The sequence below is a fragment of the Diospyros lotus genome, chromosome 1, assembly GCF_014633365.1.
Source record: "Diospyros lotus cultivar Yz01 chromosome 1, ASM1463336v1, whole genome shotgun sequence".
In the NCBI taxonomy this organism is placed as follows: domain Eukaryota; kingdom Viridiplantae; phylum Streptophyta; class Magnoliopsida; order Ericales; family Ebenaceae; genus Diospyros; species Diospyros lotus.
The window spans coordinates 54,458,918-54,476,769 of NC_068338.1; the positions used below are offsets into that span (position 1 = coordinate 54,458,918).

The 17,852-nt window shown below is 39.2% G+C and overlaps 1 protein-coding gene across 1 annotated transcript in view; it reads left to right on the top strand.

The window, feature by feature from the left end:
• LOC127798942 (nuclear pore complex protein NUP1-like) overlaps positions 1 to 17,852 on the top strand; it is a 43,020-nt gene that overhangs the window by 7,525 nt on the left and 17,643 nt on the right. Inside the window, exons 2-7 of the mRNA XM_052332602.1 lie at positions 11,331 to 11,377; positions 11,670 to 11,785; positions 13,213 to 13,429; positions 13,974 to 14,273; positions 14,372 to 14,467; positions 14,561 to 15,319. Of these exons, the coding sequence (XP_052188562.1) occupies positions 11,331 to 11,377; positions 11,670 to 11,785; positions 13,213 to 13,429; positions 13,974 to 14,273; positions 14,372 to 14,467; positions 14,561 to 15,319 (1,535 nt within the window). The remainder of the gene's footprint in view (positions 1 to 11,330; positions 11,378 to 11,669; positions 11,786 to 13,212; positions 13,430 to 13,973; positions 14,274 to 14,371; positions 14,468 to 14,560; positions 15,320 to 17,852) is intronic.

A 17,852-nucleotide genomic window follows, 5' to 3' on the forward strand; every position in this document is an offset into this window, starting at 1 on the left:
GCAAACTTGCATGAAAGAGCATACATCTTACTCTATCTAGCAAGGTGCGGTTCATCCTCTCAGCCAACCCGTTTTGCTTAGGGTTTCCGGGGGCTGTCAAGTGTCTAACTATGCCTCCCTCTTTGCACATTTGGTCAAAATCCCTATTGCAAAACTCTAGCCCATTATCAGTCCTAATAACTTTTATTTTTCTGCCCACTTGATTTTCAACCATTTTCCTCCATGTCTTAAAGGATTCAAAGGTATTATCCTTAGACTTTAGCACATATACCCAAAGCATTCTTGAAAAGTCGTCTATAATGGATAAGAAGTATCGGGAGCCCCCATGAGTCATGGTTTGAGCTGGGCCCCATAGGTCTGAATGAATGTAATCTAGGGGTGCCTTTGATGAGTGGATTGCTGTTTTGCTAAATTTAATCTTAGTTGCCTTCCCATAAATGCAGGATTCACATTTGCCTAGGTCTAGGGACTGACCTATCTCTAATATCCCTTGTTTGGCAAGTTCCTTGAGTCCTTGCTCACTAATGTGTGACATCCTTAGATGCCACAACTTTGCCTTGTCATGGGAATTATAACTTACACTGGCTGCTTCGCCACTTAAAGTGGTTGCTTGAAGAAAATAAATTCCATTTCTTAAAACAGCCTTCATGCATATTAGGGAGCCTTTACGAATTTTAATTTCTCCACCCTCACCTCTGAATTTATATCCACATCTATCCAATTCCCCAAGAGAAACCAAGTTTCTCTTAAGATCCGGAACATACCTTACTGCAGTGAGGGTTCTGTGAGTCCCATCATGCATCTTTAATTTTACATCTCCTACCCCTTTGACCTTACATTCAAAAATCATTTCCTAACAGAACCTTTTCTCTATTAATTTCTTTGAAATTTTGGATCCATTGCTTTTTAGGAGTCATGTGGAAAGAGCAGCCTGAGTCCAAGACCCAATCTTGATTGTCATAGTTGTCACTAACAGTTAGTGCATCAGCACTATCATAACCGGTATCACAAACATTTACCCCACCATCAGATTTTTCCTTTTCGGCGTAGTCCTTCTTCCTTTTAGGACAATACCTTTTAATGTGACCCTCTTGTTGACAATAATAACACTTAATCGACCCTTTCCCATTTCTAGATTTAGATCTATATTTACCTTTGTTCTTAGAGTCTTTCTTAGGATTTCTAGATCTTGCAGTTAATGCATCTGCTGGAGATGATTTACTATCCATCCTTATCCTCAAATCTTTAGAATTTAAAGCCCCTATAACATTCTCTAAAGATAGTTTATCCTTACCATGCTGAAGAATATCTACAAAATTCTCATAGGACTTGGGTAGAGAATATAGGAGAACTAAGGCTTTGTCTTCTTCTTCATACTTAACATCTATGTTTTCTAGGTCTAAACATAACTTGTTAAAGTCATCTAAATGATCCTGGAGTTTCTGGTTTTCATGCATTTTAAAATTGAAAAACCTAGCTTTGAGAAATAACCGGCTAGAGAGGGTCTTCTTGAGGTATAGATCCTCCAATTTCTTCCAAACTTCTGCCACAGACTTCAGCCTAGATACCTCCCTAAGCACTTTATCTCCAAGGCTCAGAATGAGAAGGCTATAGGCCTTCTTCTTGATCTGCACCTGCGCCTCACTTTGTTCAGCAGTTAGGGTTTGAAGTTCTTTCCCAGTTGATTCTCCCTTTTCTGCTTCTTCTTGTTCCAGTGCATCCTCCAGTCCGAGACTGCAAAGTAGTGCCTCCATCTTGATTTTCCATAGGCCGAAATCATTGCTCCCATCGAACTTGTCAATATTTGACCGAGAGGCAATTGGCGCCATTTCTTGATTTACCTAAGATTGCCTCCTGCGACTTGAGATTCTTGAGGCGTTGATCCAATCCAAAGGTGACTAGCTCTGATACCAAATTGTTAACCGAGATCTCACCCTTTAAGGATCACTCAAAAAAACGCTCAAATGAAGTCTCTCCCTGACTCGCAAACAACCAACAATCAGAAAACAAAACAAGAACCAATCAAGAACACAAGAATTTACCCTGGTTCGGTCTTAAAGAAGACCTACATCCAGCTTGGCTTTCGCCCCCACTAATCCACTATCTTGAACGATAATACAAGATTACAAAGCACTCAAACTCAACTCTCACCTAGCCCAAAATACCTGAAAGCTATATAGAGTTGATACAAGAAAGATTTTCACTCTTCCTCACTGCTCAATCTTACCCCAAGACAGATCAATAAACCTGAGAAAGAAAAGTCACACCAAAAGCCTTCTCCTTCGCCTCTATATATAAGAAACTAATAGGAGAAAAGGCCCCTGACCGACTGCCCAAAACTGGCAATTACAACCAACTTGGTCAGCCCTAGAAAATTAATAAAATCCTTCTAGAAATACAGCAGAAACATTACATGAAAATATCCCTACTATTACAAACTCTAATCTAGAACAAATGCTTTAACAGTTAGGTAATCTCCTCCCTAAGAAAGATACAAGTGCTATTGCCCTTCTTCTCGAAAATTTTTTGTCCTCTGATGTAACATTCTATGAGGATCACCCTTTTTATCCTCCTCAAATCTTTTTTAAAGGAGCCTGCTAGTGCAGAGTGACCTCGGGATCCCCTCATCTCTCTTCTTATTTCTGATTCTGTTCCCTTTATTCTACTGGTTTGTTCTCAAGGGGGAGCATCAACATCAACTCCTGACAAAACACTAGTAGCAACTCCTGACCCTCTTGATACCTCTATGCCTATGCCTGATCCAAACCACTTGAACCCTGGTCCTAAAATAGCTCCTGACATTCACCTTCCAGTCCTTGATACTCACCTTCCAGCCTCTGACGATCCTTTTCTAGTTTATTTCAAGCGGCCACAAGACCATCAACAACCTCAGCACCGGCACAATCGGCCTTTGAATTCAGAGGCTAGTCCATATGAGGACAACATTACTATAAGGATGGATGATTTGGATTGGTCTATTCTTATAGCACTGCGAAAAGGGGTAAGGTCCTGTAAGGGTGTCATGTGACCAATGGGTATTACTTAGGCAGGAAAAGATATGATGCATGCATCGAGGTATAATTGTAATAAGGGGAGAGGGTGGTTACGCATAGAAGGGTGTAAAAGAGGTGGCAGTTACATAGAAGAGTGTAGACTATGTAATTCAAATGTTGGCGCCAATCCACAATAGATAGGTATATAAGCCAATTCCTGTGGCCCATAGAGGCATGATTGAATATAATTGATTCAATTCTCCTATCTCAACTCTCTCAATTTCTCTCTTTTTTCTCTCTCTCTCTTTCCCTATGTGTGTTCTCTCTATTCCTTTGCTTTTCTCTGTTATCTTCTCTGATCAAGCGTAATTTCCATTGAATTGTGGGAGAATTTGGTATCAGAGCAAGTCCCGGGCGATAGGAGGGACTCGAATGAAGCAGATGGAGGCGTAGCTCCAGCAGGTGACATCGACGGTAGCAAATATGCAAAATCAAATGAAGGCACTAGAGAATTCGGTGGAGAGAATAATCGAAGGAGTTATGAATTTGTGGCGGGAAGAGAGCAGGGCGTAGAATGCGAAGCTGGAAGATCAAAATCAAGCTCTCCAGGACCAGATGCAACAATTCATAATGATGCTCTGGAGCCAAACACACGTAAGAATCTCACTCGAATTTCCCCTTAGGGAGAGATTTGAGCCAATTTTGCATGGTTATGGAGTGAATTTTAAATTTGAGGGATCAGATGAATTGGAGACAGAACATCAAGGGGTAGGAGAGCGTGAAGGAGGAAGGAGGCAGGAGGCAGGGAAATACAACAGGATCTAGCCAGAGATCGGGTTTCCCATGCCTAAGATGGAGATCCCCTTATTTGATGGCCATAACCTAAGATGGTGGGTGAGGTGGTTTGAGAGGATGTTCAGCCTCTACAATGTGGCTGAGCAACAGAAGGTGACCTTAGCGGCTGCCTACTTGAATGACACGGGGGACTCGTGGTACGAAGGGTGGAGTGAAGTGAAGGAGGAGTGTGCATGGAGGATCTTTGTGAACGCTTTGGGGAAAGAGGAATGTTGGATGTGGTCATGGAGTTTAACAAATTGAGGCAGGAGGGGATTGTGCAGGCCTATCAACAAAAGTTTGAGGAGTTGAAGGCCTTTATGTTGATCTCAAACCCCACACTTATTGAGGGGTACTTCATATCAAGCTTCATTAGTGGCTTGAACGAAGAATTACGCTCCACAGTCAAAATGTTCCAGCCTAAGACAATCAAACAAGCTGCAGAGTGTGCCAAACTACATGAATTAACTGTAGAGGCACCGATGAAGAAAGAGAAGGGAGCAAATAAGGGATGGCAAATGATGCCCTTACAACAGGGGAATAAGGGATGGAATAGAAGTGGAGGACCATTCGGTCAGGGAAGTAGGTTGTTGGCTCTGCCAGCACCCCCACAATTGTTAGCTAGTAAGTTGTTGGAACAGAGGAGGTAGGTAGGCCTTTGTTTTAGGTGTGGAGACAAGTATTCTCCAGGGCATCAGTGTAAACGCTAGTTGTTATTGCTGGAGGGAAATGAAGAAGAAGGAGAGGAAGAAGGTAGTCAAGTGAAGATGGAGAAGAAGAGAAAGTGGACTAACAATAAGATTATAAAAGTGGAAGGAAGTGCCAGGGAAAACAACTTAATGATGCTAATTGACAGTGGAAACACTCATTGCTTCCTTGATGATGGGACAACTAAGATGCTGAAATGCAGCCTTACAGGAACTCATCCTCTATGAGTCACAATTACTAATGGACAAGAAATGATATGCAAGTCAACATGTGTGGGATTTTGTTGGCAGATGCAGGGAGAAGAATTTGAGGCTGACCTATGACTATTGAAGCTGGGGGATGTGATTTCTAGGAGTGATTGGATGAAAGAAGTTAGTCCCATTTGTTTTGATTTTAATAAAATGGAAGTGGCTGTTGAAAAATGAGGGAGAAATATGACCATAATTGGCAATGCAGAGGTGGGCACTTGCAAACTAATCACATGTAAGAGGCTGCAGAAATTGTTCAAAAGTAAATGGGTTCAGGTAGCCCAATTATTCTTTATACTGATCAACCAATGCCTAGAAACCTATCTAAGGTGTGTGTCCTTAGTGCACCCTACCGGGTGGCACAAGTGGCTTCCCTTAGCACAATGGTGGTACAACACCAACCACCATACCGCCTTGAAGATGACCCCCTTTGAGTCCCTTTTTGGATATAAATTGCCTTTGTTACCAATTGGTGGGAGCCATCACCTAGTAGCCACAGTGGACAACTATTTGGCTTAGAGGCAACAAATGGTGCAAACCGTAAAGAAGGAGTTGACTAATGCACAGAACCAGATGAAATAATTTGCTCATAGGAAGCAGAGTGAGAGGACCTTCTCTATGGGGGATAAGGCGTATTTGAAGTTGAGGCAAGTCCAATTAAAGACTCTATCCCCAAAGGCAATGACTAAGCTCAACCTCAAATTTTATGGCCCCTATGAAGTGATAGCTCAGGTGAGAAAGGTTGCCTACAAACTACAGTTATCAGAAGGATCCCACATCCACCATGTGTTTCATGTGTCGCTCCTTAAGCATTCCCCTAGAAACAACCTTGTAAGTTTTACCCTACCACCAGCAGCTCAAGAAATTCAACAAGTGGCTGAACCTATAGCCATTGTAGGCAAACGGGTCATCTACAAGCAAAGGGTACCCATCACACAAGTGTTAGTGCATTGGTCCAACATCCATCCAGAAAACAACACGTGGGAGTATCTACACGATCTCTTGAAGCAGTTTCCTAAGGCAGTAGGACTACTTTAACCTACTTGAGGATGTAAGGTTTCTAGCGGGAGAGGGAGAGGGGGAGGGGGGGGGGGAAGTGTCACGTGACTAGAGGGTATTACTTAGGTGGGAAAAGATATGATGCATGTACCAAGGGTATAATTGTAATAAGGGGAGAGGGTGGTTATGCATAGAAGGGTGTAGAAGAGGTGGCAATTACATAGAAGAGTGCAAAAGATGTAATTCAAATGTTGGTGCCAATCCATAATGGATTGGTATATAAGCCAATTCCCACGGCCCATAGAGGCATGATTGAATATAATTGATTCAACTCTCCTTTCTCAACTCTCTCTCTTTGCTCTGTGTTCTCTCTATTCCTTTCCCTTTCTCTGTTATCTTCTTCGATCAAGAGCAATTCCCATTGAATTATAGGAGAATTTCCCTTGTTAGAATCAGATTCTGACAACGGGTTAAAACACACAACTAATGGAAGGAAGGCTATATTGGTCGTCTATGTGGATGATATTATAGTGACAGGAGATGACATGCAAGAAATAGAGAGCTTTAAGAAGCAATTGAGAGTTGAATTTGAAGTCAAAGACCTAGGAATAATGAGGCATTTCCTAGGAATGGAGGTGGCTTGGAGTAAAGAAGGCCTTTTCATCTCACAAAGAAAATATGCACTTGATTTGTTGAAAGAAACAGGTATACTAGGGTGTAGACCTACTGAAACACCTCTAGAAAGGAACTGAAAATCTGGAGAAATCAATGATGATGCCTCGGTAGAAATTGAAAGATATCAATGGTTGGTGAGAAAATTAATCTACTTATCCCTGACAAGGACGAATATAGCCTATGCAGTAAGTGTAATAAGTCAATATATGCATTCTTCTACCCAAAGACATATAAATGCTGTTTTTCATGTCATAACGTATCTCTAAAAAAGACACTTGGAAAGGGATTGCTATTTCAAAAAATAGCAGAGAGAGGAATTGAGGGCTTTATTGATGCGCTACACTGCCCGTGTAGTGTCAAGTGAGCTAGGGCCGCTGCATCGATACCCATATGTAGTGACAAATGAGCAAGGGTCCCCTCATTTGCTTGGACAGATGTAGGTAAAGAAGCTAGTCCAAAATCAAATTCAAAGTTAAGGGCAAAACCAAAATCATAGATTAAGCATTGGGTCATGGAACATAGGAACATTAACAGGCAAAGCTATGGAAGTGGTAGATGTGATGATTAGGAGAAAGATTAATATTATGTGCCTTTAAGAGACGAGATGGGTAGGGAAAAAAGTAAAATTTTTATCAGAAACTGGATATAAAATATGGTACACAGGAAATGATCAAGCGAAAAATGGAGTGGGGATTATTATGGATAAAAACTTAGTAGATGAGGTAGCGGATGTAAAGAGAATAGGGGATAGAATTATTATGGTGAATGTTGGTTTAGGAAGAATGACTATGAATATCTTTTGTACATATGCACCACAAGCGGGTTATGTGAGGAGATAAAAGCAAAATTCTGGGAGGACCTAGAGAGACTCATACAAATGATACCAAGAGCAGAGAAAGTGATTATAGGAGGTGACTTAAATGACCACGTGGGTAGAGATGAAAATGGCTATAGAGAGGTACATGGAGGGTATGGATTCGGGGGAAATTAATAATGAGGGTAAGTCTATTCTAGATTTTACTATAACATATGGGCTCATCATAACTAATACTAGGTTCAAAAAATGAGACGAACATTTAATCACATATAAAAATGTCACATCAAACACCCAAATAGATTACTTCTTCATGAGACAAGAGGATCGGTTATGTTGTAGGGATTGTAAAGTGATACCGGGGGAGTGTTTGACTACTCAACATAGACTTTTGGTACTTGATGTCCAAGCAAGAAATTGGAATAGAAAAAATCACATAAAACAAAATCCAAGAATTAGGTGGTGGGATTTAGAAGGGGAGAAACAATTAATCTTCAAAGAAAAATTAAGAGGTAGAAGGGAATGGAATGGAAAAGGACAAGCAAACCAAATATGGAGGGAAATGGCTACTGCCCTAAGAAGCACGACAAAGGTAGTCGTTGGAAAGACAAATGATAGAGTTGCAAACTTTAAGGAGTCTTGGTGGTGGAATGAAGAGGTATAATTGAAAATTAGAAATAAGAAAACTTGCTATAAGGCTGTATATCAGTGTAGCAATGAAGAAGACATAAAAAATTATAAAGAAATGAAAAAGACAGTAAAAAGAGTTGTTAGTGAAGCAAGGTCAAAAGTATATGCGAATTTATATAAACGAGTTGATACAAAAGATGGAGAAAGGGATATTTATAAATTATCTAAAGTAAAGAAAGAAAAACAAGGGATCTAAACCAAGTGAAATGCATAAAAGATGAAAACCAAAATATACTAGTGAATGAGGGAGCGATTAAGGAGAGATGGAAGGAGTATTTCACAAAATTATTCAATGATGGTGGGGACATAAGAGTTTGGTTGGGATATCTTAGTAACTCTGAAGGGAACGTGAGCTATACATTTTATTGACGCATAAGTTCAAAAGAAATAAGGCAAGCATTAAAAAAGATGAAAAATTATAAAGCGGTGGAACTGGATAATATACTAATAGAAGCATGGAAATACATGGGAGAAGAGAGCATCTCCTGGCTAACAAAATTATTTAACGCGATCCTTAAATCAAAAAGATGCCAGATGAGTGGAGGAAGCGTACTTTGATTCCTATATACAAGAACAAAGGAGATGTTCAAAACTGTAAAAATTATAGATGAATTAAGTTAATGAGCCATACCATGAAACTTTGGGAGAGAGTAATAGAGCAGAGGCTCAGAAAAGAAACAGACATCCTGGAAAATCAGTTTGGTTTTATGCCTGGTAGGTCAACAATGGAAGCTATATATCTACTGAGGCGCCTAATGGAAAGATATCGAGATCATCAGAAGGACCTGCATATGGTGTTTATAGATCTAGAAAAGACCTTTGATAGGGTCCCTAGAGAAGTATTATGGAGGGTTTTAGAGAAGAAAGGAGTCCGAATAGCCTATATACAAGCCCTTAAGGACATGTATTACGGTGCAGAGACAAGGGTCAGAACATGTAGAGATGATACTAAATCGTTTAAAATTATAATGGGATTGCATCAAGGTTTTGCACTAAGTCCATACTTATTTGCTTTAGTAATGAGTGAACTCACTAAATACATTCAGACAAAGGTGTCATGGTGTATGCTATTTGCAGATGACATAGTGTTGGTGGATGAAACAAAAGAGAGAGTGAACACTAAGCTTGAGTTGTGGAGAAATAATTTAGAATCTAAGGGATTTAAATTAAGTAGAAGGAAAACAAAATATATGGAATGTAAATTTAGTAAGAATGCAAGAGTGGATGATGTTATACTAAAATTGGAAGACCAAATCATATAAAGAAAAGACCATTTTTGATATTTAGGATCAGCGATTCAAAAAGATAGAGAAATTTACGAGGATGTTGCGCATAGAATTAAGGCAGGTTAGTTAAAATGGAGAAATGAATTGGGGGTGTTATGTAATGGTAAAATCCCATTAAAACTGAAAGAAAAATTCTATAGGACTGCTATAATACTAGTTTTGTTGTATGGCTTTGAATGTTGGGTAGTCAAATACTAGCATGAGCAAAAGATGAGTATAGCGGAGATGAGGATGCTAAGATGGATGTGGGACCATACAAGAAAAGATAAAAGTAGAAATGAGATTATTCGGAGTAGTGCCAATTGAGGAGAAGATGAGAGAGACTAGACTAAGATGGTTTGGTCATATGAGAAGAAGACCTAGAGACGCTCCTGCGATGAGAGTTGATGAAATGGAACAATTAGTCAAAAAAAGAGGTAGAGTCAGACCCAATAAGACTTTGAGAGAGATATTAAAGTTTGATATGAAGTGTATGGGCTTAAATGGAGATATGACTAAAGATAGAAATACATGGAAGTCTAGAATTCATGTAGCCGACTCCACATAGTGGGATAAAGGCTAGATATGTTGTTGTTGTTGGTTGGTCAACTTCAGGTTATTGTACTAAAGTATGGGGAAATATGGTTACATGGAGAAGTAAAAAGCAATTAGTTGTTGCTTGCAGTATTACTGAGGCAGAATTTTGAGCTAAAGTTTAAGGAATTTTTGAAGTGATTTGGTTAGAAAGACTGATGGAAGACACATATATTCCTTTGTCACAACAAACAAATGTGTATAGTGATAATAAATTAGCAATTAGTATTGTTAAAAATCTAGTTTAGCATAACTGAATGAAGCATGTGAGAATAGATCGAAGTTTTATAAAGAGGGAAATTGAGAAAGGAGGAATTAATCTATCCTATATTGCTACAAGAAGTCAAGTGGCTGATGTGTTTACGAAAGCCATATCAAGACTAGGTTTCGAATTACTAATTGGCAAGCTGGGAATGACAAATATTTTACCAGCTTGAGGGGAAGTGTTGGACGATGAGGTTGGGTGTTTAAGTTTAAAAAGGGAAGATAAGGTGGTTGGTGATAAGATAAGACTTTAAGATTTAAAAGATGTGGCAGCCTAAAAGATAAGATAAGCTCCAAAATTCAAGGGAAAGATACAGCTTGAAAGCAGAAGATAATTCCAGCATTTCAAAAATCAGTTATTGTTATCTAAATTTGAATTTATTCCTATTTTCTAGGAGATAACATAGATATTTTATACTTGTATAAATACTTCTACTTGGATTCAATAATATTCAAGTAAGCTTTCAAGAATTCAGCTTATTTATACAACATGGAAACATGACTAAAATCAGACCAACAAATATGGAAAGAAAAACTTAACCCATCTCCAGGATGATCCTTAGATCTAATTCCACGTCTCTCATATGACCATCAGAATCTCAAGATCCCCTTCCCCAAAAAAGAGAAATCTAGTCATTCTGTCTCATCTTCACAAAAGGTAGAGGGTTCAACAGGAAGATAGAGCAAGAGAGGTGTTTGTTGCAGAAAGAAGAGAGATTGAGAGAGAGATGTTATGTTTTAGGGTTCCTAGAAATGATAGTTCTTGCTCGGAGCAATTTTACAAAATCATCTAACTAGAAGAATAGACAACTGATTTTTTTTTTCTTTCATTTCTCTTCTATTCTTAGAGTGATATTGCACAATCATGCAACTAAGGGCAGTCTATGGTTTGCCGTAGTGGTCTTAGTGGTATTGCAATGGGCTGTTATGCTTGTTATAGTATGGCTAACTGTAGTGACTGCAACAGCTTTGAATTATTCAAAACCCGAGGATTTGCCCAAACTGTACTTAAACAGCATTAGTTGGAGACTGAGACTTTTTTTTTTTCCCCTTTTGTCTGAAAGGGAGAAAATGCAACTTCAACTCATTTTTCAGCTGGGTAGTAACATGACACACACTTTGATGTTCTCAGCTCTTGTTATTCTGAATATACTCCATTACAATATTGAACATCACCACTTTTGTATAATGCAAAGTGCCACTTCCATGATTTTGATTGCAATTAAATATTCTGTGATTTTACCAGAAGAAAACCAGGAAACAAGGGATAGGCTCCAGCATTCAGTTCCCAATGTGAGTATAAATTTTCATTTTCTGGTGCTTATCTAAGCAATCATTAGGGTAGTAGCATGACATGTTTACAGTTTTTAAATTGATGATATTCTTTTTGGCAATTACAGCATGGCACATTTTTAAGTTTTGCATACTTTCTTCATTATGCATATAGATTTTAGTTTACTATTGTTGGTATTAATGTGTCAAGAAATACCTTTTTGGTGATAGTCTGGCCCTGTTTAGTGAAAGCATTGTTGTTTTTTATACCCCTTTTGATGATTTACATATCTTGATATAAATTTGTCTGAAGATTCCCCTTGGAGTGCAAGTACCAGCCTTAGATGGTGGTAGCAATCCTGCTAATAGCTCTGATGGTAGTGGAATTTCTGAACTTGAGCAAATACTAAAGCTAAAGACGTTTACCAGGTAAGTTTTTGGCTTAGTTTATTATCCTTCTTTCCAGTTTTGTTTTTGTCATTTCCCTTGCCCCCTTTTTATGAGTTTGTGTTTTTGGTTTGCATTTGTGTGTTGTCCTGTCTGCATGCACCGATGAACTGCAGCTTCACCATCAGGCTTTAATGTTGTTTATTATTTTCTGGCAGTTTTCTGGTGTGGAAATTGTTATAAATTCTGACATTGCATGCCATATACAAAAGGAAGCAATATTAAGATTCAATTGTTTCTTATTCTATTGCATCAACATAACTTTGGGTTATCCAGAAAAAATAAACCATATTATTGGAATAAGAACGGAAATATTAAACTGGTCATATTATGTGTTCCAAGTGTCTAGTTTGACATGTTCCATACAGTTATGTATAAATTATAGTTTTAACTACCTAACCACACTTAGAAATCCATTTAATTTAATGCATACCAATTTTGTAGTCTCATGATGCTTTGGTGTCCTTGAGCATAAAATTGAATGAATCTAACCTTTAGATGTACATATATCATGTGATGCTTTTTTTCAGGATAAATTATAAATAAATCATCTATCATGGATGCGATTCATGTAGTTACAAATGTTTCTTTACTTTTTTGACATTTTGTTGTATTCCACTAAGGATTTAGTATTGGACATTAACCTTTTCCCTTAATTATTTTCATGTAATTCCGATCATTTTATTTTACCCATTGATGCAACATTTAGCTTTCCTCCCCCCTCTTGTCACTCTCTAATTCTAAAATTTTGGGACCTTTTGCTTGCGGCACTTTCGTGTAAGGATAGAATTATTTCTCTTTACATTATGGGAGATTTTTTATGTTTTTATTTATATTTTTTTGGTGATTAGTTTTTTTCATTTAAGAAAAATGAAAACTTGTAATGTTGTTTGATAATTTTGTTTTGTTTTTAGCTTTATTTTTTTTTTCATTTTATTTCCTTTCCTTTTTTTTTTTTCCCCACTGCTAGTGGGGTCGTGGTACTTACTAATTGAGAGTCAGCCGGCGATGTCCAGATGACTTGCTAGAGACTCCCATGGAAGTCTCCAATGTCTTGGTGACTTGTTGAAGAGGTCGCTTGAAGTTTGATGATTAAGTTCACAGGAAGCAGTGTACGGGGTAGAGGTCGTGGGGACTGGAAACACTTTTTTTTATCGTTTTCATTGTTTTAAATTTTTTTAAAATAAACATGTGCAATCAAATGCCATCTCTTGTTTCTGAATCCAAAATAATGAAAAATGAAAACTGGAAATGAAAGGGCTGCCAAATGGGCTCGAAGTGAATTGCCCAATGGATTCCACCCATGATTGATATTGGAATCGCTTGCATACAATAAGATATTTGTTAACATTTCTTCCTCAGTTTGGGGCATCAATCGTCCGTATTTCTGATCAAAATATATGCTACAGCTATGAAGTTGATCGTTTGACAGAATTGCTGCGGTCAAAAACTGTTGATTTACCTAATGAGGATGTTGACAAAAGGATGGAATTAAAAGTTCAGCAGGCAGCAAGTGTTCTTGAAAGACATGGCGGACTCATAAATAGCCAAGTGCAAGGAACTAGGGTAGAAACTAACTTGGATAGATGTCATGGAGGTATTTCGACTCATGTTGTCAGTTCACAGGTATTAACTTGCTCAAACCAATTACTCTTCCTTTTAACATGTTTTTGAACGATTATTTTGCTTTTAACATGATGGTTGCAATGTGACACCTTTTTTTTTATGAATAACAGTAAGAATATATAAAAGAGAATGCCTTTAGAGGGTGAACCTTGCGCCTGAACGCCTGAACAACTCATTACAAAGAAATGCCATAAACATAAAGCACAGATTATGGGAGAAATGGAGGTTTTCCTCCAACTACAGAAAAGGAAAATGAGAATGATCTCTTAAGACAAAAATTTTGCCTCTCAAGACTAGCAAAAGTTCTACTATTCTTTTCTCTCCTGATGTGCCATTTAACTCAAAAAGGAATAGTGCCCCAAACTTTTAGCTATTACTCCCTTGAGAATTAAAAAAACCTATCAAGGATGCAAGCATCACCCACTACAAGACTCTTCTACATTCTTTTGCCTTTTATCATCATCATCATCATCATCTTCTTCTTCTTAACTTTCTGCTACTGTTAGTGTCACTCTATTTCACATTCAAGATAAAAATGCATCAGGTCCCAGAAGAGGAGGTTGCTACACCGGCTGAGATTGCCAAAGAATACATGGGTGGTCTGTCAAATATGTCGCCGTCAATGTTAGGTTTGCGGCATCAAGCACGGGGGGAAGGTGGAAATATGCCGAATAGTGTACTAGTTACTCCAAAATCACCAGTCCCGCCCCTCGTACCCAAGGCTTCTGTTCATGGTGGGGCTCCTGAAAATGGCTTTAGAACCCCGAGATTGCGAGGCAGGTCTGCAATATATAACATGGCTCGAATGCCTTATTCCAGAATTAATCCAACTTCTGCTCAAAAGGTTATTTGCTGCTCCAATATGCTTATATCTGATATGTTCATGCATAATAGGAGAAAACCTTGTTTCTTAGTTTGAAAATTATCTTGACGGATTTCCAGGGTAGCAGTCCTGCTTATGATGGATATGGTGGAGCATTTGCATTATCATCTCAATATGCAAGGGAGAGTGATGGATTAGTTGGGTCTAAACAATTGGTATTTGTACTGGGTTTTTACTCATTTTCTTCTTTGTTCTTTTGGGATTATGTTTGACATACTTTCTTTATTTTATCTTCTTCTTTGTACCAGGCCCTTAAGCGCAGGAGTTGTGTCTTAGAAAATGATGTTGGATCTGTTGGTCCTGTACGCAGAATTCGACAAAAGACTAATCTTTTGACTGCCAAAAGTTTCAGCTTGCTGTCATCTGGAAGTCCTCTTCCTAGTTGTGTAATGGGAGTTGTTTCTGATCCTGACACTGATACCACTCAATCACCTGCATCTTGGACTCAGAAGCAGCCTTCCTTGGATGGACCTAACTACAGAACTTCAAAAACAGTGGGGGAGAACAGGGATAATGACATTCCTAGTACAAGTTACACACTGGTCCCTTCCAAGTCCACTGACATGGCTACAAGAATATTTCACCAGCTTGAGAAGTTGGTTCCAATGGAGAAATCATCAGCAGGGCAGGTAGCCACTGTGAGGGAAAAATTACCTAGTAAATTGACAACTAACATGCTAAGTGGACTGGCTCTTAGAAGCCTGGAGGATGTGGATTCATCAAAAATTATACATGATGCCTTTGACAATCAGAAGTACAATGATCTACTTGATACCTCTTTGCTTGATGCTCGTGACACCACATCTGAGGAGGAAGACAAAGTTGAAGAAAATGGACCAAAAACTTCTTCACCTTCTCAGAAGAGATTGGCTCCTGTACCAAAAAGTGATACTACTGTTTCAGTGCAAGATATTGTACCCATTGTTAAGAAAACTGCAGAAGTCATTACATCATTTTCCTCTCAACATCCACAAAAGAAATGGGCTTTTCATATGAGTGCGCATGAGGTTGGTGATGTTGTCTTTTTGGTTGCATTTACTTTGGAAATTTTCCTCAATTGACCCCCCCTTCTATTTCACATGCTTGCGCAAACACACACGGATACAAACACACACATGGAGCCCATAAGCAGATATACCCTTGGGGTGGGGGTGGAGCTATGATATTAGACTTAACTATTAGTTTAATGACCTTAAACATGATAGATTTCTTTTGATGTTTTAAGGATAAGCTAAGAAGTAGATATGTTTACAAAAAATATGACATCGAAACACAAACATCTCAATAGGATAATATGAAATAAGTGGACATGACTAGACAAGATCACATCATCTTATATATATGCATATTTTATTATGTGTAAATGAGAAAAAAATCTTTATATTAATTTTTTATGTTATAACTATTGTTGTTGCTGAACTACAACAATGAATTTATGTATGAGAGACCGTCTAAGGATGGCACAAGGGTGGCTATCTGGAGCGATGGATGACTCTCCCGGAGTAGAGCGATAGCGATGAATGACTCTCTCGGGGTGGAATGATAGTGATTGATGACTCTCTTGGGGTGCAATGATAGTGATGGATGACCTGTTTGGAAAGAAGATTGGTTAGGGGGCGCGGGTGAGGATCCCTGCGTAGATCGTTCGATGCCTAAGTTAGTTTCTCAAAAGTATGAAATAGTTGAATGCAAGAAGGAAATGCGAGTGTGAGAGATTGCGTACCGAATGGAGGGAGGACTCCCCTATTTATGGTGATGGAAGAGGCTACCAGGTGTTGGGTGGTCCAATCTTCTCGGCGGGTAGTTCAGAGGTAGTTTTGACCAGGTCTCGTGGGGGTGTGGGCGCGCCTATGGCACCCTTGAGTGACCCTTACTTGGGGGTGTTGGTGCATTGGCGTGCGTGGGTGTGGCTGCGTGGGAGTGGGTAGACACGAGCATGCGGGTGCTCGCGCGACACCCCCTAGTGGACCTCACTCTAGGGTGTAGCTGTGCCCCGCAGCCATGCATGCAGGGGCTCCCTGCTTGGCCATGCCACCCTCGAGTAACTCCCATTTGGGGGTGCAATTGGCGGCCACCCTTGGGTGACCCCCACTTGGGGGTCCAAGGTGGTTGCTTGGGTAGCCACATGGCATACTCTCCTTCCTCCGCTTATTTTTCATCGATCTATTTTGTATCTTTATTTTGCCAGACGTAACAATTGCTCCCTACTCTTCTGTCGTGTGCTTCGAGAGAAAGAGTGTTTTGCCTGCACCACTAGTGAGTCTTCAAGTGAGTGTTATTTCCTTTAATGAATTTTTATTTTGTACCAATCCCTTTCGTCTTCACGTCTCTCGATTATTTGTAGCTCTGACACTTTTGTATTTCGACTTCCCATAAGCGCCCATGGCTTAGAGATGATGAGGCAGATGCTTTGGAGGATGCATGCAGTGCTGAAGCTTCAATCCTCCATCCTCCGAAAGCATAGACACGACTACTTCATGCGCTCCCAACTCCCGAGGGGGTGAGGGCTCTTCTTTTCCTTGACTTTTGTGATGCTTGTTGATGGCTCAATGCTTTACGGGAACAATCTTCAAATCCACTCATGAGTGTTAGACGCAGATTCAATGACTGAGCCCGGGATTGGCCCCTATACGCATCTATACTTCGCCGTGATAAGCATTGGCATATTGTGAACTTTGCCTGAACCATAGATGATCTTTGGGGTTTGAATTATCGTATCGCAAGGTGGACCATGGGTAATTTTATTTCCCATGGTGGTCCTTTGACTATCTTGCAACCTTTTTCCTTTGGGTTGGTTAGATCGACGTGCTAGCGGAACATCTTTTGACTCTATGGTTGTCGGGCTACATGGGCTATGTTGCTTACGGGGCAACTAGTGGTTCATTTCCAGGACACACAATGTATGTTGTTTGGTAGGGCCATTTTTTAACTTCTCATCGGGTTAAACAAAGTACGTTGCTTATGGGATGATTGATATTCCATTCGTTGTTCGGTTACTTGCGGGATAACGGTTTTGTTTTTTCTCATCGTCGGGCTATACATGGGACAATGGCTTTATTTTTTTTGTTATGATTAGGAGCTCTTTTGACAACTCAAACAATGTTTACAAGTGCTAATTCTCTCAACTCCTCACCCGAAATCAATTCAAAAACAACAAAAATAAGAAATTGAAATTGTAAGAACAAAATTAAAAGAATGAAAATAGAAATAAAAACATTCAAACCACAAACATGAGATATCAGTTTATCTTGGTTTGGATTGCTTGAAAGCAACCCTACATCCAACCTTGACCGAGAGCAGTCTTGATTTAATAAAAAATCAATCAGTACAACAGTCTCTCCTTCTCTGAGTACACCCATACGATTCTCTCCCAAGATTACAAAGTGTTATCAATCATCTAGCCTTTCCTCTCAGAGAATACATGCACTCGACATAATTTCATACCCATAAATGACTCCCTCTGCCTTCTATTTATAACAGAAGGTGGACATCCCAATGAAGACTATCAGATATTTACAGTTTAACCCCCTAACTATCACT